This window comes from Procambarus clarkii, chromosome 14, assembly GCF_040958095.1.
Source record: "Procambarus clarkii isolate CNS0578487 chromosome 14, FALCON_Pclarkii_2.0, whole genome shotgun sequence".
In the NCBI taxonomy this organism is placed as follows: domain Eukaryota; kingdom Metazoa; phylum Arthropoda; class Malacostraca; order Decapoda; family Cambaridae; genus Procambarus; species Procambarus clarkii.
Window position 1 is genome coordinate 10,584,393 of NC_091163.1, and position 24,519 is coordinate 10,608,911.

The 24,519-nt window shown below is 46.9% G+C and overlaps 1 protein-coding gene across 2 annotated transcripts in view; it reads left to right on the top strand.

The window, feature by feature from the left end:
• The first annotated feature begins 1,200 nt into the window (after nt 1–1,200).
• The window catches only part of LOC123771324 (uncharacterized), a 33,346-nt gene continuing 10,027 nt past the window's right edge, over nt 1,201–24,519 (top strand). The window contains exon 1 of one of the 2 annotated variants that reach the window (XM_045763835.2): nt 1,201–1,535. In XM_045763835.2, coding sequence (XP_045619791.1) covers nt 1,534–1,535 — 2 coding nt within the window. In that variant the 5' untranslated portion in view covers nt 1,201–1,533. Of the gene's footprint in view, nt 1,536–13,541; nt 13,721–24,519 lie in introns of those variants that run through there. The other variant, XM_045763828.2, reaches the window with a different exon arrangement.

Below are 24,519 nucleotides of genomic sequence, written 5' to 3' on the forward strand. Positions count from 1 at the left end.
TGCTTGTTACTGAGACTGGTCTGCTGTTAAGTGCAACCTTCCTGTCCCCTTCCTGTGAGGCTACAGGAGAGGTGCATCTCTTAACCCACACTGTAGATCTGACCAAATGTAAACTGTATCAATAAAGTTATTCGCACACCCTGCATCACTATATGATGGAAGGCGAAAAATAAGGATTTTAGAGATAACTGTAACAAATGTTCAAGATACGTATTTCATTCAAAATGATTTACTACCAGAAAATGTAGGCAATTATTCTGAGTTTGGTAACTGTAGGTAGTACACAGTTGTAACCTTTCCTCCGTCCCCACTGAGAGAGGGCGGCGTGCATTATTGTACCTGGATGAGATTTCTGGGAGTTTTTCTACTCCCCAGGCTTACCTTATGAGAACTTGGTTCACCGGGCTATTGCTTGGAGCGGCCCGCAGGCCCACATATCCACTACAGCTCGATTGCTTCGGCACTTCTTGAAGAAAATTATCTAGTTTTCTCTTGAAAACGTTCCCTACTTGATGATAGGTAAATTATAAATGTATGTAACTGTCTCGACAAACAACCTTTCACTGTGTTATGGCCTAATGAGGTCACGGTGATATTAGTTTGATAACATAAATCAACAGTATCTTTATATTTCATCAAAGTATGTTACTAGTTCATCAGTGCTGTAACTTGCTAAGCTAAACGAATTTTAGGGTTCAGGTTTAAACCCATTATATATGACACTAAACTTTCCGCCACCGCTCACAAGTTGGGTATGATAGTTGCATAATAAGTGAACTAAATTAAAGGCGTGGATTTTCAAAGTAGTGGATAAGTATGAGTTTGTTTGTAAATGTAGTCATACTGGGTGTGTTCGAGAATGTGTTTTTTATTGCAGATTAACATGCACATGTTAGTCTTTACACCTGCGTCATCAACTGCGCCGCACATTGTTCTCAGTGCGCAGAGTGGAACAAATGCTTAAAGACTGAAAAGAGTTAATTTACATTCGTGTTATCAGTTAAAATCACGTTTACTCAGTATAATTAGAGACCTTTCACAAGCCGCCGGCTCCCTGTTCCGGTCGAAGGCACCAGAGATGATGGCCGTCAGGTAAAATGAGGTAAGAATCTGTGAAATAGGTTGGGTGGGAAGCGGTACAAGAAGAGCGCGGTGGCGTACGATAGGTGGAGGCGGCCTGGGAGGACACCCGCAAGCCACGCCTCCCCAACCTGAGATCCTCCCTCGCTGCCTCCCTGCTAACTCATACTCCACCGTCCCTCACTTATTGACCAGTGTAGCCACCATGCGCACCCTACATAATACTCTTGCAACCAATATTCACGTTGAATGACTAACTGTATACAGAAAAGCTAGATACTTGTGGAAATTAGGGAGTGTGGTTGTCCTGGTGAGCCGAGGACTATAGTGGCTCATTCATCAGTGTATTCATTTCTTGGCGCTGATTTGGAGCTGTGATCATCAGCAGCATCATCGAGGCAAACGCCTTCTTTCAATCATCTTTTCCTTCTTTAACTATAAACTTCACACAAAATGTAAGTAGGCCATCATAATATTGTTTCCTTTATGTAACTAATTTACAAATTTCCCCTTGTCTGATGTCCGCCGGTACTACACGTTCCTTATAGTTAATGCTGAAATGTTATGTTGGCACGCAAGCCCACTGGTAAATTGTTAGTGTGTGTCCTCTCACTGTGTGGTGGGGCGGCAAGCCAGCACGCCCGGGTAAGGTCACTGAGGGATAGGGGCAGCTGGCTAGGTCGCTGGAAGGCTAGAAGAGCCAGGGATAGGCAGCATTGGGAGACGTTGATGGGGGACGCCTGCAGACGGACAGTGGAAAGTTTGGTGATGCTGAAGAAGGTGGGGGGAGACCCGGGACGGTTGGGAGAGACCTGGGACGGTGGGGGAGACCTGGGACGGTGGGAGAGACCTGGGACGGTGGGGGGGGGAGACCTGGGACGGTGGGGAGAGACCTGGGACGGTGGGGAGAGACCTGGGACGGTGGGGGGAGACCTGGAACGGTGGGGAGAGACCTGGGACGGTGGGGAGAGACCTGGGACGGTGGGGAGAGACCTGGGACGGTGGGGGGAGACCTGGGACGGTGGGGGGAGACCTGGAACGGTGGGGGGAGACCTAGGACGGTGGGGAGAGACCTGGGACGGTGGGGGGAGACCTGGAACGGTGGGGGGAGACCTGGGACGGTGGGGAGAGACCTGGGACGGTGGGGAGAGACCTGGGACGGTGGGGGGAGACCAGGGACGGTGGGGGGAGACCTGGAACGGTGGGGGGAGACCTGGGACGGTGGGGGGAGACCTGGGACGGTGGGAGAGACCTGGGACGGTGGGGGAGACCTGGGACGGTGGGGGGAGACCTGGGACGGTGGGAGAGACCTGGGACGGTGGGGGGAGACCTGGAACGGTGGGGGAGACCTGGGACGGTGGGGGGAGACCTGGGACGGTGGGAGAGACCTGGGACAGTGGGGGGAGACCTGGAACGGTGGGGGAGACCTGGGACGGTGGGGGACGACCTGGGACGGTGGGGGAGACCTGGGACGGTGGGGGGAGACCTGGGACGGTGGGAGAGACCTGGGACGGTTGGGGGAGATCTGGGACGGTGGGGGGAGACCTGGAACGGGGGGGGGGAGACCTGGGACGGTGGGGGACGACCTGGGACGGTGGGGGAGACCTGGGACGGTGGGGGGAGACCTGGAACGGTGGGGGGAGACCTGGGACGGTGGGGGACGACCTGGGACGGTGGGGGAGACCTGAGACGGTGGGGGGAGACCTGGGACGGTGGGGGAGACCTGGGACGGTGGGGGGAGACCTGGGACGGTGGGGGGAGACCTGGGACGGTGGGGGGAGACCTGGGACGGTGGGGGGAGACCTGGGACGGTGGGGGGAGACCTGGGACGGTGGGGGAGACCTGGGACGGTGTGGGGAGACCTGGGACGGTGGGGGAGACCTGGAACGAGCTAGGAATAAGGCCACTGGCCGAGGAGTTCTGGCTAGGGCCACGGGCCTGAAATGCTGGCTAGGGCCACGGGCCCAGCGGTGTTGGCTAAGGGCCAGGAGTGTTGGTCAGGGACAAACAAAACAGTATAATATAAAATTTCATACAAATCGCATTTCAATAATACTGAATTTGTATGTGTATAAGTTAAGTGAGTGCTCTCCGTAAATATGTGGAGTGGCACAATGTTTTAGTGTGTGTACTCTAGCCTATTGGGTCTGGAAGGTGAGAATACTGTGAGATAGTGTGAACCATCACACTGGTATGCTCAGCACTTGCGACTGTAGTGAATGACCGCTGCATACTTTCACTTGTGAAGCAAACACCCTTGTACCTGTGGACAGGTCAAGAACACCCTCCACGATGTAGACGTAGTTGTGTGGAAGACTAACACAAAGAAGACAACACCTGCATGACCTCAGAGGGTTCACAAGTTCTGTAAGTTTCAAGAACAGAACTGCCACGTTACAGTTTGCTACAAAACACATACAAAAAAACAAACTGTAAAGTTCTGGAAGAGTCTCATGGACATATGAGATGAAGATTAACCTGTACCAGGGTGATGGAGAAGATATTGTGGAGAAAGACACGAACTGGTGATGACCGGCAGCCTATCACGTCGTCTGTGTAACATGGTGGAGGTAGTATTGTTCCTTGGGCATGTATGACTGCCGCTGGTGATGACCAGCAGCCTATCACGTCGTCTGTGTAACATGGTGGAGGTAGTATTGTTCCTTGGGCATGTATGACTACACCAAGTATACTGCTATATCAACCATGTAAAAAAGTTCTTGACACGAATGTTCGACTCAAACTAAATTAAATTAACCTGTAATTTATTCATGTTGGAACATTATAATTTATTTAAATATTATCGTATTTTTTTATAATCTTATTCTTATAATTATAAATTTGTTTACTTTAATTGTGGGATTAAGAACACAGAACTGAGGGAATACTTCAGCAGGTCTCTCGACCCACACATGGGTCCTGTTTATACCAAATTGTTAACACTCGTCAGAGGAAGACAGCAAGAGGCTACAAGATGACCCGGACAAATTGAATGAATGTCCAGCAAATGGCTACTAGAGTTTAACTCAAGTAAATGTAAAATAATGAAACTAGATAGGGACCAGGAGGCCGGACACAAGGTGATTTAAGTAAGGGGGCCGAGTGCTCTCTGGGGATTGAGTTTGTTATTGTTCTAATTGCTGATTAATGTTGAGTAATTAGAGGTCGTAGATAATTTTGGACAGTAGAACCCCAGGCACAAATACCATAGATGAGATAAGGATAAATGAGCGAGTAATGTGTGTTACTAGGGCAGGGCGAGGATAGTGATTTAGTACTTTCTAAAATAGTACCTAATTTTTAGAAAGAATGCCAACTGTTTTATATTTTTTCTTATATTTAGTATATAACACTGGAAATTCAACTTATTTTCAATGAGAACACCAAGGAATTTCTCCGTTGCTAATTTGGATACTGTTAATTCTTAGGTTAATTTGATCAGTGGATTATTTACCAAACAAAATATAGAAAGTTTTATCATTGTTAAGGGCGAGTTTGTTAGCAGTCAAAGATGGACTATTTTTTAGGTCAGTATTCACGTCATTCAGAATAACAGGGTTAGGACCGGATAAAATGAAGGTATGTCATCAATGAATAGAAATAGCTTGGTGTTGAGAGCCATATGGAAGGTCATTGATGTAAATGAGAAAGAGAAGACATCATCATAAGTATCATCAGCGGAATATACGAGATTAGCTAATATGAGAACTGCCTTTAGAAATTTGTGTTATGAATCATTTAGAGCCCAGTATGTCACATATGTCACACCAATCCTGGAATATGCGGCTCCAGCGTACAGTCAGTATGCAGTCAAGTACAAGACGAAACTGGAAGGGAAGGGAACTATGAAGATAAAGTGCCAAATGCCAAGTATGAATTCATAAATATGCCAGCAGATTAGTCCCAAAACTACCAGGTATGAGTTACGAGGAAAAGCTACGTGAATTGAACTTTATTTCACTTGAGAACAGTGGATTTAGGGTAGACATGATCAGCATATGCAAAATTCTCAGGGGGAATTGATAGGGGTATATAAGGACAGACTCAGTTCCCACGGGTGATACTCACACAAGGGAACACGGGTGGAAAATGAATACCCAAATGAGCTACCGAGACATTAGAAAGATTTTTTTCAGTGCCAGAGTAGTTGGAATGAACTTGGAAATGGAAGCAGACACCGGGTGATGGAGGCAGACTCCATACGCAGTTGTAGGTATGACAGAGTCCAATAAGTTCAGAACCAGTACACCAGTTGGCTAACAGTTGAAAGGTGGGACCAAAGAGCCGAAGCTCACCCCTCCTCCCCCCGACCCGGCAAGTACAATTAGGAGAGTACTAGTACTCTCCAAAACCATTTTGGTGCACCACTCTGTTAGCCGGCAAGAGCTGGTGTCTATCCTGTAATACTTACATTATTAAATATTGTATGGTAGAAGTATAATTATTATTAAATAGAGCACTCAGTGGTAAATCTTAAAAAAAAATGCTACTAGAGGTGCGCCCACTGCCTACGGTTTATGAAAATATATGAAGATACTTGTGGAAAGTTAAAGTGGACAGTTGTGGAAAGTTAAGGTGAATTACTTTAGTTATTCATCTCAATGTATGTCGGCCGTTATGATTCCGTTTTCTTTATTACTGGCTCTTTTAAACACTGACTAAGAAAGGATTTTGCTCTTGGAACCAGCCTCGCGGGTACTTATAATAATAATAATAGTTAATAATATAAACGAGAAAATCCACTAGGGCAATGGGGTGGGCGCGAACCTACGACTTTGGCACTGGCAAGCTGCATACTCTACCACCAGACCACAGCGAATTTGTAAAAGTCATACAACTGGATTTCTATTGAAATCACAGGATGTCTGGAGGTCCCCACTGAAGCCGAATGGGCAGGCCATGTTGTCAGAATGCCTGAAAGCTGGTCGCCAAAACAGCTGATGTATGGAGAACTGTCAGGGCACGCGTTTAGTTAGGGGGCAGAATAAACTATTCCTCAAAGCTCACATCAATCCCAGCACTTGGAAGTTACTTGCTCGGGATAGTCCAACTTGGCGAAGCAAAATCACCACAGGGTTCCGTGCGGCGGAGAATACAGGGACTGAGGCGACCCAGTGGGAACGAGCCGCACGCAAAACTAGAGCAACCCCCACCTCTACAGCGTCAGCACCCACCTCTACAGCGTCAGCACCCACCTCTACAGCGTCAGCACCCACCTCTACAGCGTCAGCACCCACCTCTACAGCGTCAGCACCCACCTCTACAGCACCACCCACCTATATATGTCCCGTGTGTGGCCGAGCCTGCCTTCCGGAACCGATTTGGTCTCATTAGCCATTTTCGGGGACACAGCGACCAATCTTCGACCTGATATTGAAGTCATGGTCAACTTCGACTGCGAAATCGAGCATCATACAGAGGTATACCCCCACCTCCCGGTGTTAATACATTGAGAGTATACTTTAGTCCACACAGTCCCGCTCCTGTGACAAGTAAGTCCACTACGGGCTCACCATAACCCGTGCTGCCTGGAACGTTTTGTTCAGAGTTGTTGAATCTAAAACAAACAACTTTAGTCTTGGCATTACGGGCTATTTATGCTCGTGCCATCTCTTGGGTGGCTTAGTCTTCACCAATCAATCTTTAGTCTTGGACTATGTTCAGGACTAAAGTATTCTTGCTGCTGGCTTAGTAAGCTGTTGTTGTTGCCGTGATAATAATAATAATAATAATTTTATTTAGACAAAAATACATAAATTCATATATAGGATACAAGAAGAGAGTAGGAGTCCTAGGTAACAGGAGTACACTGTCCACAGCCACTATTACAGTGTTTCGGCCATCAACCTTCCGTAGGTTGATAGGCGTTAAGCCCAACACCAAACTATAATAATCCTTGCTATTATCTTGCGATGATTTCGGGGCTTAGCGTCCCCGCGGCCCGGTCCTCGACCAGCCCTCCTTATCCTAACCTCAAATAATTTTTTTTTAACTGCAACAAAACCCAATGTGGACTGCGTCCCGGGATCAATTTGCGGGTGGGACGGAAACTGCTGGGCACGTTTCAACTGATACTTCTGTCTACCTAACAGTAAAATAGATACCCGGGAGTTATTCAACTGTTGTGAGGTTGCAACCTGGGGAAGGTTTAGGGCCTGGGGAACCCTCGATTGATTGATTGATGAAGATTAAGCCACCCAAAAGGTGGCACGGGCATGAATAGCCCGTAAGTGGTGGCCCTTTTGAGCCATTACCAGTATCAATAGATGATACTGGAGATCTGTGAAGGTGCGACTGCACCCTGCGTGACGGGAGATGTCTCCCCCGTCGAAGTCAGTAAGGTGATTGATGATTGATAAAGATTAAGCCACCCAAGAGGTGGCACGGGCATGAATAGCCCGTAATCAGTAAGGTAAAATAATGTGGTAATGAACATTTCATGGTTTATACTCTCTCTTTACTGAGCATGTCTTTTTAAGTGTTTCTTGCTTCATTAAAGTTACTAAGCATTAACCTTATTTGATTTCCTGAATTTACCTGAATTTACTTAAGGGCCACAATCTCTCTAGGGGGGCTTTAACAAGGACAGGAAGCCGGCAGCTTGTCAAAAGTCCCCCCATTTGTCCTGATGATATCGAGCTGGATCTTATAATTATACTAATAATGTTATTAATCAAATTCAAATGTAATCGTTTGTATTAATATATGAGCAATTTGTTTAAATTTACATAAATGTTCTAGTCAACCAGAGAAAATTAGTGAAGACAGCTGTAACCTGAGCCGAATATTGACCTTGGCTACCAGCAATTTCAACCTAAGACATCCATAGCCATATACATTTTATGTATACAGGTTATATGTAGTTCTTCAGCAACTTTCATGACGCAATACTAGTTTATATGTATGGGAAAATGTATACATGTTTAAAACAAGTAAGGAATTCATGTGATAATTATTTGCATTCATCCGGTTGAGGTTAACCACCTTCCACAGTTATTACATGTAAAGATGATAACCTCATCGTATGAGTTAATTTAGTTTATTTACTGCTCATAACCTTTGTCAAGAGAGAAGAAACCTGGTAGGAATATCATAGCTCTCCTAGCTCAGGGCGACTGTCAGCGCCGTCACCAAGTCACATTTTGTGAAGAACGTTATGTACACAAATAACCGTTATTAAATTCCAAATGTGCTTAACCTGTCTGCGTTAAGAGACCCCCTGACGTCATCCAGTGATCCACGCCTCAATAAAAACTCATTAGGCCTGATGAGAAGACATTCGGAGACTTCGTGTAAATTGTGCAGTTAACTAAGAAAATTATGAAGGTACCGTTTTCTTCGCAAATAGGTTTCAAGAGAAGTGCTTTGTAAACATGAGTGTTGAGGGGGACTGAAGAGGAGCTTCAGTATTAATGTGGTGGCGCTGCCTCCCAGCCAGCTGCTCCATGTGTTATAGATTCAGCTACTGGGAACAAGTTCCAAGTAGCACGGGCTATGGTGAGCCCGTAGTGAACTCACCTGCCACAGGAGCGGTCTAGCTGCTCCAGTCGTTGAACTATTAGGAAAACGGTGCCCCAAAAAACAACGTAGACGTGCACAGTTTCAGTACACGTTTCATTATAGCGTGACCAGTGACGTAATGAAGCAGTGACGTAACGAACCGGTGACGTAACGAACCGGTGACGTAACGAACCAGTGACGTAACGAACCAGTGACGTAACGAACCAGTGACATAACGAACCAGTGACGTAACGAACCAGTGACGTCAAGAATCAGTGCTAAAATTCAGGTAGCTGATCGGGAACAAATGTTGTGTTGCTAACACTCGCCCTTTTAGTTTAATGAGTTCATTATGGTCTCCAGACCCATCGTGCCGGCGGTTAAGAGAAGAATGAGTCGCATAATGAGTTCGGGAACACCATCCAATGTTTTTTAATGTTCGTGTAAGGTTCTTTATTCACGGTTCTTATAAGATAATGTTGCCTAATCTAGCCTATTTATTTTGGGGGTATATTTGTGGGTGTTAATAAAGTATATGTTTAGAAGTTTTGGGGTCAATATATAACTAAAAAATGCATTATAAACATTAGACAGGTTACGTCAGACAAGTGTGTGTAGAGTTAATTATATCGAAGCTCTGGGAAAATCATTGACACGACCCTGATTCACGAAGTAGTTACGCAAGTATTTACGAACTTGTACATCTTTCCTCAATCTTTGACGGCTTTGGTTACATTTATTAAACAGTTTATAAGCATGAAAACTTCGAAAACAACTGTTGTTATTGTTATAAACAGCCGCCTGGGGCTTCGGAGCTCATTAACTGTTTAATAATTGTAAACAAAGCCGCCAAAGATTGAGAAAAGATGTACAGGTTCGTAAGTGCTTGCGTCACTGTTTTATGAATCCCAGTCAGGTAGGTATTTTGTACTTTGTGATGAATCAAGACAACGGACTACTAGGTCACATTATTGATTTAAATTCCAATGTGAAAAGGTATACTGCAACCTCTCAGACAACACTTGCAACCTTCCACAAATGTATTCCGGTTGTAAAACAACTTTCTTGACTGCCAAATTAGGTTGTTAAAGTTGTGGCAACCTATGTCAACCTGTGGTGGCAAGAATAGTATATGGGATCTGGCTCTGCCTCTCGCAACACTCCCATTGGCTGAGACAAGGATGGCGCACTTTGATTGGCCAAGATGTCTAAAGATGTAGCCACCACCACTGCTTTTATTGACCAGAAAACTTTATTTAACACATTTAGGAAATTTGGCGCATATGTTGATATCTCTCTTAACTACATATATCCGTTGTGTGTGTGGCAAGATTCTCCTTTCCTGGCGCAGCGATATGCTGATGACGTATCTATAATGTCAATGTTATTATACTTTACAAGTCTGATTCTGATGTTATAATCCCGTAGTGTTAAAGTTAAGCACAAATCACTAGCAAAAATATAAAAGATTTTGATCCCTGTAGACTTAACCAGATGGCTAAAGTCTCTCACGTATGCATGAAGTGTCTCAGCACCTTTACAAGAGTCAGTTCACTTATATAAAGTGCTGTAGGGCTTTTGATAAGTATAACTCTCCCTCTTGTACATGGTACGGTGTACCATGTACACCGTCATGGGGTCGTCGTGCTCTTTTGTTCTGGACGAGCACGGCCGCTGGAGGCACGTCCAGTTAATACCTCGGTTAATTTCCAGCTTCCTTCCCAAGTGAAGAACATCAGAAATATAGATGATTCCTGCTGGAATAACCATTTCGGTCATGTACATTAACGCGTGTAAGAATGACCGCTTCCAAAATACATTGGGTATGTTATTTGTAGCAAGTATTCAAGGGACTATCAATGACGTGATTGAACTGATGCAGGCGATGGTCTCAGCGGCGTGATGGTTCCTTCCCGACCTTCCTTCCCTCCCTCTGATGCCTCAGTGGTGTTGGTGAGGGAGGCACACAGCTCCTTACTGTGACGGACACGAGTGCCGACGTCCAGCTGGAAGCTGCCCAAGTTGGAATTTTCCTCTGGGAAGTTGCCAGGTGGCGTGGGAGCTGCCTGGGAGTGTGAGGGAGGTGTCTAAGTGTGAGACGAGGCTGCCTGGGAGTGTGGGGCTGTTTGAGAACGTGTGGGAGCTGCCTGGGAGTGTGGGGCTGTTTGAGAAGTGGGAGCTGCCTGGGAGTGTGTGGGAGCTGCCTGGGAGTGTGGGGCTGTTTGAGAACGTGTGGGAGCTGCCTGGGAGTGTGGGGCTGTTTGAGAAGTGGGAGCTGCCTGGGAGTGTGGGGCTGTTTGAGAACGTGTGGGAGCTGCCTGGGAGTGTGGGGCTGTTTGAGAACGTGTGAGAGCTGCCTGGGAGTGTGGGGTTGTTTGAGAACGTGTGGGAGCTGCCTGGGAGTGTATAGGGGCTGTTTACTAGTGAAGGGGCTGCCTGGAAGTGCATGTAAGGTTGAGTCGTTGGTCTCCCAGAAGACAGGTGTTCCTTAATTTCCGGGTACCAATTTACTGCTAAGTGAACAGAGGTATCAGGTGAAAGGTCACTTGTCCAAACGTCTCTGTCCTGTTGAGCTTGTGACCGAACTCAGCCGCCTACTGCGCTACAGAATCCTTCCTTCTCACGTCAGAACCATCTGGGAGCGCCCACACTGCTTGACCGTGGGTAGCTGACCACCTCAGCTTGACCGCGGGAAGCTGACCACCTCAGCTTGACCGCAGGAAGCTGACCACCTCAGCTTGACCGCAGGAAGCTGACCACCTCAGCTTGACCGTGGGTAGCTGACCACCTCAGCTTGACCGCGGGAAGCTGACCACCTCAGCTTGACCGCAGGAAGCTGACCACCTCAGCTTGACCGCAGGAAGCTGACCACCTCAGCTTGACCGCAGGAAGCTGACCACCTCAGCTTGACCGCAGGAAGCTGACCACCTCAGCTTGACCGCGGGAAGCTGACCACCTCAGCTTGACCGCGGGAAGCTGACCACCTCAGCTTGACTGCGGGAAGCTGACCACCTCAGCTTGACTGCGGGAAGCTGACCACCTCAGCTTGACTGCGGGAAGCTGACCACCTCAGCTTGACTGCGGGAAGCTGACCACCTCAGCTTGACTGCGGGAAGCTGACCACCTCAGCTTGACCGCGGGAAGCTGACCACCTCAGCTTGACTGTGGGAAGCTGACCACCTCAGCTTGACCGCGGGAAGCTGACCACCTCAGCTTGACCGCGGGAAGCTGACCACCTCAGCTTGACTGTGGGAAGCTGACCACCTCAGCTTGACCGCAGGAAGCTGACCACCTCAGCTTGACCGCAGGAAGCTGACCACCTCAGCTTGACCGCAGGAAGCTGACCACCTCAGCTTGACCGCGGGAAGCTGACCACCTCAGCTTGACCGCAGGAAGCTGACCACCTCAGCTTGACCGCAGGAAGCTGACCACCTCAGCTTGACCGCGGGAAGCTGACCACCTCAGCTTGACTGTGGGAAGCTGACCACCTCAGCTTGACCGCGGGAAGCTGACCACCTCAGCTTGACCGCGGGAAGCTGACCACCTCAGCTTGACCGCGGGAAGCTGACCACCTCAGCTTGACCGCAGGAAGCTGACCACCTCAGCTTGACCGCAGGAAGCTGACCACCTCAGCTTGACCGCGGGAAGCTGACCACCTCAGCTTGACCGCAGGAAGCTGACCATTCAGCTTGACCCGGCGGAGCTTCCAATGACTGCATCTGATGGGGTCTATTTTTACTGGGTAATGCCTTATTGATCTCACTCAGACGCCTTCAGACACCCTGCTGGCTGGCTTTGTTGTTGATGCTGCTGCTGTTGCTGCTGTGCTGATGCTGTTGTTGTTGCTGCTGCTGTTGTTGCTGCTGTTGCTGCTGCTGCTGTTGTTGCTGTTGTTGCTGCTGCTGTTGTTGCTGTTGCTGCTGCTGTTGTTGTTGCTGCTGCTGTTGCTGCTTAAATTTTTAAATTTAAATTTTTTTTTTTTTTAAATTTTGCCCCGAGGGGCGGGTTTATTGGGCAGCGCCACTCATCCTGTGAGTGGACACACCGCCATAGTGACAGTATTGGGCAGCGCCACTCATCCTGTGAGTGGACACACCGCCATAGTGACAGTATTGGGCAGCGCCACTCATCCTGTGAGTGGACACACCGCCATAGTGACAGTATTGGGCAGCGCCACTCATCCTGTGAGTGGACACACCGCCATAGTGACAGTATTGGGCAGCGCCACTCATCCTGTGAGTGGACACACCGCCATAGTGACAGTATTGGGCAGCGCCACTCATCCTGTGAGTGGACACACCACCATAGTGACAGTATTGGGCAGCGCCACTCATCCTGTGAGTGGACACACCGCCATAGTGACAGTATTGGGCAGCGCCACTCATCCTGTGAGTGGACACACCGCCATAGCAGCATGTACAACACTCCCCAATAGGAAGAAACCCCGCTGGGTTGTTCATCCTGTCACTTGTACCCAGACACAGCTGGGACTTGCTTAACTGTCTCAAGTGAACAGCTCCTCAAACAAGAAGATTAACATCTGTCAACCTTTAATAGCTTACGTTATCTTGCGGGTGCAAAATGGGGAAATCTTTTAAGAACAGTATCAATATTTGACAAATAGTGTTTTCCTAACTCAAACAATGTGGGGTTTATTATTCTACACATATTCCTAATGTCTCTCAGGTGTTCACATTCACGTAGATAGTGGTCAAGGCGGTGTCCATCACTCTCACCACAGATTCTGCAACTTCGCTGATCAACTGCTGTTGCTGCTGCTGCTGTTGCTACTGCTGCTCCTGTTGCTGCTTTTGCTGTTGATGGTGCTCCTGCTGCAACAACAGCTGCTGCTGCTGTATGTTGAGGATGATGGTGGTGCTGTATGTTGAGGATGATGGTTCTTGTCATGTTCACAGCAAACGGCACCATCCGTTTGCATGCGCTGCGTTTCATACGTCAGCTGGTAGGTAAACAACAGAGCGCGGGCTGGACGCCTGCCAAGCTGGGGCGCTGCTAGACATGCATCAGTATAAGTATTAAAGTCAGTAACCAAGCAATAGCTTTATATCAACCCTACAACCAAGGCTTCCACAGCAACACAGAACACCACAGTAACGACGAGGATGAACAGTGAACGCAGGTACGGTACAGTTCAAAACCACAAGGGAGAAGCATGCTGTCTCGCCCGGGAGGAGGAGGAGAAACCCATGCTTTTTGTGAGCAACAAACCACTGCTGCGTCCTGGCCAATGCTGTGTGCTACTAATGCTTTGTGATAGCTAATGCTGTGTGCTGACTGAAGCTTAGTGCTGGCAAGCTGTGTGCTGAAGAAGCTATGTGCTGACTGAAGCTGTGTGCAGAGGAAGCTGTGCGATATCTACCGATGCTGTGTACAAAACGACACTCTGTGCTATACAATTCTTCATGCTGTACTCACCTAGTTGTGCTTGCCGGGGTTGAGCTATGGCTCTTTGGTCCCGCCTCTCAACCGTCAATCAACTGATGTACAGATTCCTGAGCCTACTGGGCTGTATCATATCTACATTTGAAACTGTGTATGGAGTCAGCCTTCACCACATCACTGCCTAATGCATTCCATCTACTAACTTCTCTGACACAGAAAAAGCTCTTTCTAATGTCTCTGTGGCTCATTTGGATACTCAGCTTCCACCTGTGTCCCCTTGTGCGTGTACCACCCGTGTTAAATAATCCATCCTTGTCTACCCTGTCAATTCCCCTGAGAATTTTGTATATGGTGATCATGTCTCCAATGAGCTCTTCTGTCTTCCAGCGACGTGAGGTGCAGTTCACGCAGCCTTTCCTCATAACTCATGCCTCTTAGTTCTGGTACTAGCCTAGTGGCATACCTCTGAACTTTTTCCAACATCGTCTTGTGCTTGACAAGGAACGGGCTCCATGCTTGGGCTGCATACTCCAGGATTGGCCTTACATATGTGGTATACAAGGTTCTGAAGGATTCCTTCCACAGGTTTCTGAAAGCAGTTCTGATGTTAGCCAGCCTCGCATACGCCGCAGATGTTATTCTTTTGATGTGGGCTTCAGGAGACAGGTTTAGCGTGATACTAACTCGTAGATCTTTCTCTCTGTCTGTTTCGTGAAGGACTTCATCTCCCATTCGGTATCCAGTGTTTGGCCTCCTATTTCCTCCTCCTAGTTTCATTACCTTACATTTACTTGGGTTAAACTTTAGTAGCCATTTGTCAGACCATTCCTTCAGTTTGTCTAGGTCATCTTGTAGCCTCATACTATCTTCCTCCGTCTTGAATCCTCCTCATAATTTTTGCATCATCAGCAAACATTGAGAGGAACGAGTCTATTCCTTCTGGGAAATCATTTACGTATATCAGAAACAGTATAAGTCCAAGGACTGATCCCTGTGGGGACACCACTGGTGACTCCCCGCCATTCAGAGACCTCATCCCTCGCAGTGACTCACTGTGTCCTGTTGCTTAGGTACTCCCATATCCAGTGGAGTACTTTCCCTTCCACTCCTGCCTGCATCTCCAGTTTGTGCACTAGTCTCTTTTGTGGTGCTGTGTCAAAGGCTTTCTGGCAGTCCAGAAATATGCAGTCTGCCTCTCTCTCTCTTGCCTAATTTTTGTTGCCTGGTCATAGAACTCAATTAATCCTGTTAGGCATGATTTGCCATCTCTGAACCCATGCTGATGTTGTGTTACAAAGTTCTTTTGCTCCAGGTGTTCTAGCTTTTTACGCACAATCTTCTCGATCATTTTGCATGGAATGCAAGTTAGGGACACTGGCCTGTAGTTCAGTGCCTCCTGCCTATCACCCTTTTTGTATATTGGGACTACATTGGCTGTCTTCCAAATTTTTTGGCAGTTCACCTTTTACCAGTGATTTATTGTACACCATGGAGAGTGGCAGGCACAGAGCTTCTGCTCCTTCCTTTAGTATCCATGGTGAGATTCTATCCGGGCCTATACCCTTTGTCACATCCAAATCTAGCAGATGCTTCCTCACCTCCCCACTGGTAATCACAAACTCCTCTAGTGGTGTCCAGTTTGATGTTCCCTCTCTTATCTCTGGGACTTCTCCTTGTTCTGAGGTGAAGATCTGGAATTTCTTAATGAGTTCCTCGCACACTTCCTTGTCGTTTGTAGTGAATCTTTCTGCCCCTATCTTCACTTTCATTACCTCTCTACCTCTCTTCTCACCCTGACGTATTCATTCCTGGCGCTCTGGTATCTTTCTCTGCTGTCTAGTGTTCTGTTGTTTCTATAGTTTCTCCACGCCCTTTTAGTTAGATGTAAGTTTTGCTAGCTTACATCTCTGATTAAACCATAGGTTTCTCATCTGCATTTCATTTTTTTTACTTTTGGACTGAGACGAACTTGTCTGCTGCCTCCTTACACTTCTGTGTGATGTAGTCCATCATGTCTTGAGCCGTCTTTCCTCTGAACTCTGTTTCTCAAGCTATATCAGTTAGGAATTTTCTTATCTCGTCATAGTTTCCCCTTTCGAAATGCCGGCTATTTGCTTTCTGGTCCCTTCCTTGAGTTCATTATACCCTTCTTCGACCAGATTTTCAAACAACAGTGCACTGTGATCACTCATACCCACGGGGGCTTCGAGACCGATTTCCCTTATGTCTGAATCGTTCAAAGTGAATACTAGGTCAAGTCTTGCTGGTTCATCATTGCCTCTCATTCTTGTGGGACCCTTGACATGCTGACTTAAAAAGTTTCTAGTCGCCACCTCCAACAGTTTCGCTCTCCATGTTTCCTCACCTCCATGTGGTTCCTTGTTTTCCCAGTCTATCCTTCCGTGATTAAAATCCTCCATGATGAGCAGATGGGATCGATTTCTACAGGCAGCAGCGGCTGCTCTCTCAATTATAGTGTTAACTGCCATGTTGTTTCTGTCATACTCTTGCCTGGATCTTTCATTTGGTGGAGGGTTATATATATATTACTGCCACTACTACTCTTGGTCCTCCAGTTGACATGGTGCCTGTTATGTAGTCTCTGAATCCCTCACAGCCTGTGATAGCCATCTCCTTGAAACTCCATTCCTTTCTCATTATTAGAGCCACTCCACCTCCTCCCCTCTCTTTCCTTATTACAGTGTAGTTTTGGGGAAACACCGCATTCGTTATGATTCCTGAGAGATTTGTTTCTGTGAGTCCAATTACATCTGGGTTTACTTCTTGTGTTCTTTCCCTAAGTTCACTTACCTTGCTTGTAATCCTATCTATATTCGAGTACATTACCTTGAAGCCGACTCTCTTCTGTCCATTCTCAGTTTCTGTTGATTCCCCTGGAGTTGGGGGGGCAAGGGGTGTCTGGGGTGGGAGGGCCTAGGAAAGGAGGACCTGGGGGATCTCGGGTGTGGGGGGGGGCGGGGGGGGGAGGATCTGGTACAGGGAGGCTAGGAGTGGCTTAGTTGGTGTGGCTGAGAGGGTCTGTGGTTGGGGGTTAATTGGGAAATCTGATCTAAATCTCCTGCTCCCACCATGGGATGAGGGAGCAGGAGGGGCATGTGGAGGGGGGGGGGGGTCACGGGTTGGGGAATGCAGGGGAGACTGGGGTAGGTTGGTAGGGAGGCCAGGGGTTGGGGAAAGAAGGGGAGCTGTGAACTGTCTGCTGTGTTGACAGTGCTGAAAACTCATCAAGCAACTGTTGTGCCAACTGCTATGCTAACTGCTGTGCAGCTGTGAGTAGGAACAACACCACATGTACACAAGGCTAGGTAAGAGGTCAGTTGCTGCTGTATTGCGCACTGTTGTGAACTTTGGCATTAAAATGCTTGTGTGCTTTGCAGAATTAAAGTAATTACAGTGAATTCTTAACTTACACAGTGCAGTAAGTGTTTAGTATCCTGAGGAACATTAAAGTGATAAGTTTACATTTATACAGTAAAAATGGCAAATATATTTGCCATTTTTTTCAGTTTCGTACATTTGATCCTGACTGTGACCAGACAAACCTGTCACAGAGGTGGACCAAATGGCTTTAAAGGTTTGAAATTTTTTTAATAGTTTCAAACATCAAAAGTGCTGCAAGAAAGCGTGCCTTTCTACTTCACTATGTAGGTGATCGAGTTTGTGACATCCTTGACACACTGAAAGACACTGGCGGTGACAAAGATTATGACACTGCCAAAATTAACTGAACATTTCAAACCTAGACAAAACCCTGCTCTGGAAATTATACATTTCAGGAGAGCCAAACAACTCTCTAATGAAACTGTAGATCTGGATATGAGGTGTCTACCTCAGATCCAGGGACGAGGGGAGGGACCAAGGGTGGGGACGAGGGGAGGGACCAAGGGTGGGGACGAGGGGAGGGACCAAGGGGATGGGAGACACAAACTACCCTTGGCACCCCCCCCCCCTCCTAGTATATTTACAAAGGATATGTCTGTCTCTTGGAGGCTGGGAGCCAGGCGGAGAAGAATAGGGATGATGGAGGGGGGGGAGGGGAGAGGAGGGAGGGGGAAGGAAGATTCTGGAAGAGGGGACGTGTAGGGAGATGGGGGTATCTGGAATTGCCCGGATCTGTCTGTTTCTCTCTACCTAACTCACCTTATCTACCTATCTCACCCTATCTACCTATCTCACCCTATCTACCTATCTCACCCTATCTACCTATGTCTTCGTGCTCCCCCCTTCCCCCCCCCTTCTCAAGAAGCACAGAATCATGTTTGGGGATCCGGTACTTTGCTTTTCCTTGCTCTTCTCTTTCTTTATCTATTTTAGTTTCTTTTCAGTAGATAATCCCACGACGGAGGGAGCCGGTCGGCCGAGCTGACAGCACGCTGGACTTGTGATCCCGTGGTCCCGGGTTCGATCCCAGGCGCCGGTGAGAAACAATGGGCAGAGTTTCTTTCACCCTATGCCCCTGTTACCTAGCAGTAAAATAGGTACCTGGGTGTTAGTCAGCTGTCACGGGCTGCTTCCTGGAGGTGGAGGCCTGGTCGAGGACCGGGCCGCGGGGACACTAAAGCCCCGAAATCATCTCAAGATAACCTCAAGATAACGACGTATCTCACACCTGCCTTCGTGAGACACACCATGGAAATGGCCTGAGAATAAAGTATTCCTAATATTTCTTAAAACATTTAACTTAGGCCTGCCCCGACCAGCCTATGTCGGTCCTGACCCTCAGACCAGTTCCCCTGCATATGTGAGTGAGGCTATAGCCCAATAGCATGTAATGTGTGTGTTAACCAGGAGGGCGTGAATAACACAGACGGAGGAGGCTCGAATGAACCGACTCTGCTTTAAAGCTGAACCTCTTATCACTCGACCTGGATCCTGCCCCCCCCCCCCTTCCCATCCCCCCCTGCCCAAACCCAGTGACAACTATTCTCAAACCTTGCATGGTTTTCCGCCCACCCTTGACGTGCGTGTGTTTATATATATATATATATATATGCGAACAAGCCTGAATGGTCCCCAGGACATATGCAACTGAAAACTCACACCCCAGAAGTGACTCGAACCCATACTCCCAGAAGCAACGCATCTGGTATGTACAAGACGCCTTAATCCACTTGACCATCACGACCGGACATAATGAGGTGATAGCCGAGGCTATTTGAACCACCCCACCGCCGGCACTCGGATAGTTATCTTGGGCATAGCATTTTACCAAATCACCTCATTCTTTGGGGCAACACGTGAGGAACACAAATGCGAACAAACCTGAATGGTCCCCAGGACATATGCAACTGAAAACTCACACCCCAGAAGTGACTCGAACCCATACTCCCAGAAGCAACGCATCTGGTATGTACAAGACGCCTTAATCCACTTGACCATCACGACCGGACATAATGAGGTGATAGCCGAGGCTATTTGAACCACCCCACCGCCGGCACTCGGATAGTTATCTTGGGCATAGCATTTTACCAAATCACCTCATTCTTTGGGGCAACACGTGAGGAACACAAATGCGAACAAGCCTGAATGGTCCCCAGGACATATGCAACTGAAAACTCACACCCCAGAAGTGACTCGAACCCATACTCCCAGAAGCAACGCATCTGGTATGTACAAGACGCCTTAATCCACTTGACCATCACGACCGGACATAATGAGGTGATAGCCGAGGCTATTTGAACCACCCCACCGCCGGCACTCGGATAGTTATCTTGGGCATAGCATTTTACCAAATCACCTCATTCTTTGGGGCAACACGTGAGGAACACAAATGCGAACAAGCCTGAATGGTCCCCAGGACATATGCAACTGAAAACTCACACCCCAGAAGTGACTCGAACCCATACTCCCAGAAGCAACGCATCTGGTATGTACAAGACGCCTTAATCCACTTGACCATCACGACCGGACATAATGAGGTGATAGCCGAGGCTATTTGAACCACCCCACCGCCGGCACTCGGATAGTTATCTTGGGCATAGCATTTTACCAAATCACCTCATTCTTTGGGGCAACACGTGAGGAACACAAATGCGAACAAGCCTGAATGGTCCCCAGGACATATGCAACTGAAAACTCACACCCCAGAAGTGACTCGAACCCATACTCCCAGAAGCAACGCATCTGGTATGTACAAGACGCCTTAATCCACTTGACCATCACGACCGGACATAATGAGGTGATAGCCGAGGCTATTTGAACCACCCCACCGCCGGCACTCGGATAGTTATCTTGGGCATAGCATTTTACCAAATCACCTCATTCTTTGGGGCAACACGTGAGGAACACAAATGCGAACAAGCCTGAATGGTCCCCAGGACATATGCAACTGAAAACTCACACCCCAGAAGTGACTCGAACCCATACTCCCAGAAGCAACGCATCTGGTATGTACAAGACGCCTTAATCCACTTGACCATCACGACCGGACATAATGAGGTGATAGCCGAGGCTATTTGAACCACCCCACCGCCGGCACTCGGATAGTTATCTTGGGCATAGCATTTTACCAAATCACCTCATTCTTTGGGGCAACACGTGAGGAACACAAATGCGAACAAGCCTGAATGGTCCCCAGGACATATGCAACTGAAAACTCACACCCCAGAAGTGACTCGAACCCATACTCCCAGAAGCAACGCATCTGGTATGTACAAGACGCCTTAATCCACTTGACCATCACGACCGGACCATCCACTTGATGGTCAAGTGGATTAAGGCGTCTTGTACATACCAGATGCGTTGCTTCTGGGAGTATGGGTTCGAGTCACTTCTGGGGTGTGAGTTTTCAGTTGCATATGTCCTGGGGACCATTCAGGCTTGTTCGCATTTGTGTTCCTCACGTGTTGCCCCAAAGAATGAGGTGATTTGGTAAAATGCTATGCCCAAGATAACTATCCGAGTGCCGGCGGTGGGGTGGTTCAAATAGCCTCGGCTATCACCTCATTATGTCCGGTCGTGATGGTCAAGTGGATTAAGGCGTCTTGTACATACCAGATGCGTTGCTTCTGGGAGTATGGGTTCGAGTCACTTCTGGGGTGTGAGTTTTCAGTTGCATATGTCCTGGGGACCATTCAGGCTTGTTCGCATTTGTGTTCCTCACGTGTTGCCCCAAAGAATGAGGTGATTTGGTAAAATGCTATGCCCAAGATAACTATCCGAGTGCCGGCGGTGGGGTGGTTCAAATAGCCTCGGCTATCACCTCATTATGTCCGGTCGTGATGGTCAAGTGGATTAAGGCGTCTTGTACATACCAGATGCGTTGCTTCTGGGAGTATGGGTTCGAGTCACTTCTGGGGTGTGAGTTTTCAGTTGCATATGTCCTGGGGACCATTCAGGCTTGTTCGCATTTGTGTTCCTCACGTGTTGCCCCAAAGAATGAGGTGATTTGGTAAAATGCTATGCCCAAGATAACTATCCGAGTGCCGGCGGTGGGGTGGTTCAAATAGCCTCGGCTATCACCTCATTATGTCCGGTCGTGATGGTCAAGTGGATTAAGGCGTCTTGTACATACCAGATGCGTTGCTTCTGGGAGTATGGGTTCGAGTCACTTCTGGGGTGTGAGTTTTCAGTTGCATATGTCCTGGGGACCATTCAGGCTTGTTCGCATTTGTGTTCCTCACGTGTTGCCCCAAAGAATGAGGTGATTTGGTAAAATGCTATGCCCAAGATAACTATCCGAGTGCCGGCGGTGGGGTGGTTCAAATAGCCTCGGCTATCACCTCATTATGTCCGGTCGTGATGGTCAAGTGGATTAAGGCGTCTTGTACATACCAGATGCGTTGCTTCTGGGAGTATGGGTTCGAGTCACTTCTGGGGTGTGAGTTTTCAGTTGCATATGTCCTGGGGACCATTCAGGCTTGTTCGCATTTGTGTTCCTCACGTGTTGCCCCAAAGAATGAGGTGATTTGGTAAAATGCTATGCCCAAGATAACTATCCGAGTGCCGGCGGTGGGGTGGTTCAAATAGCCTCGGCTATCACCTCATTATGTCCGGTCGTGATGGTCAAGTGGATTAAGGCGTCTTGTACATACCAGATGCGTTGCTTCTGGGAGTATGGGTTCGAGTCACTTCTGGGGTGTGAGTTTTCAGTTGCATATGTCCTGGGGACCATTCAGGCTTGTTCGCATTTGTGTTCCTCACGTGTTGCCCCAAAGAATGAGGTGATTTGGTAAAATGCTATGCCCAAGATAACTATCCGAGTGCCGGCGGTGGGGTGGTTCAAATAGCCTCGGCTATCACCTCATTATGTCCGGTCGTGATGGTCAAGTGGATTAAGGCGTCTTGTACATACCAGATGCGTTGCTTCCGGGAGTATGGGTTCGAGTCACTTCTGGGGTGTGAGTTTTCAGTTATATATATATATATATATATATATATATATATATATATATATATATATATATATATATATATATATTTATATTTATATATATTTATATATATAAGCGGAAGATAATAACCCGCTATTTTTAAAAAACATGAGCAAATGTAGACTGTATATTTCGATCCCAACCCGGGATCCTCTTTAGCAGTGAGCAAGAATGATGAAGATTAAGCCACCCACGAGGTGGCACGGGCATGAATAGCCTGTAGGCCAGAATGATGATGTTTTAGATTCAGGGGCTATGGTGAGCCCGTAGTGGACTTACCTGGCACAGGAGCGGCAAGTAGCACGGACTATGGTGAGCCCGCAGTTGGCCAACCTGGCACAGGAGCGGGGTAAGTAGCACGGACTATGGCGAGCCCGCAGTGGACTTACCTGGCACAGGAACGTGTAACTTGTACGTTTCCTTTATAATTGACAATTTTCCTTTTTAATTTAACTGGAGGTAAATAGATGTCTACATATCGTTTGGCGTGATTATTTCAAACTGAAACATAATTAGCGTTACATTTACCGTGGAAAATATATAGCACCGATAATCACAAACTCCAACTGTATATATCTTGAAAAGTTAGATTAAAGAATATTCACAACCTACACAGCTGTGCTAAGGGTATGATATTGACATATGATATCAACTGCTATCAACTGAAGCAGTTGATAGTGGAAAGGATTGCCAGTCTCTCTGTACCTTGATTTTGGCAAAGATTTTGATACTGTGCCTCGCGATAGACTGATTAGAATGGTTTTTGGAATTTACAAGGATGATGTTATTGTTGCTGTTTTAGATATAGCTACTCAGAATGAAATGTCCATGTAGCACGGGCTATGGCGAGCCCGTGAACACACAAGAATGATGTTTGTTGCTGTTTTAGATATAGCTACTCAGAATGAAATGTCCATGTAGCACGGGCTATGGTGAGCCCGTGAACACAAAAGAATGATGGCTGTGGCTGCTTTAATGGCGTCAAGTGTCATGGGGAGAGGTATATACATTGGGTAATAACTGGGGATGTAATGGGAATGTATTGGGTAATAACCTCTTTATTACATAATCACTCACCATATCTGGTAACCACTGCCCTGAGGAAATATTACAAATTGAATTATTGTTAATAAAAGTAAATTCTATTATTTTTATTTTGAAGCCAAAGTGTTGGAAGATAAATTATACAAGAATTACGGTCCTCTGGTAGGTTTGGTGGGCAGGGAATTCTCAAAGTTTCAAAACGTTATGAAAAACGTTAATTGAAAGTTTCCGCTCCTAACCTTACCGAGTAAGCCGAACGACTCAAACAGAAAACGGGACAGTACGTCACTTTTGTGAGTCGATTTCATTTCAAATTATTATTATTATTAACAGCTTTATTGACAAAATTAATTACAATTTTGCCTAATCTGAGGATTTTGATAAAGTCTTATTAAAGTGAGGATAATGCTGGTATTCACTGTCACGCAGGACAGAGGGTCATACATAAGACAATAGGTCTAAACTGTAGGCTGAAGCATATATATCATGGCTTCAATCAATGTGTTAATGTATGGATATGTGAAAACAACTTTCTATTGTGCACTGCCACACAAGGGCAGGGATAGGTTCATAAGTGATGCAGCTTAAAAGTAATATAAATAAAAATTGTTCTTCTTTCTTTAAAATGGACAAGCAAATTTTGGATAAACTGTTAGGATGTCGTCCAGAACACCTGACTCAATAAAATAGTTACACAGTTGGTGGTACAAGAGGCCAGGAGGTCTAAAGTCCTTTACGGTTTCACATCCAACAATATAGTGTTCTAGTGAATGCATTAAAGGTTTATCACAGAGTTTACAATCTGAGTATTCTGGTAGTGGCATTTCAAATTACGTCCAAATTTAGCCATAGCGCGCATACGAGCGAAAAGCGACGTTATTTTTAAGAGGACGGGTTGGCCTGTTTGGCCATAATAAACTTTATTACAATCACCACAAGGAATCAGACTCGTTGCTCTCAGCTTTATTTCTTCTGATATACGTTTACGAATTCGTTTCCAACTTTATTTGGGTAACTGAAAATGAATTTTGTTTTACCCATTTTACACGTAAGAACGTGTAAAGTCACAGATCACTGCTTCGATAATTGTTTTTATTCT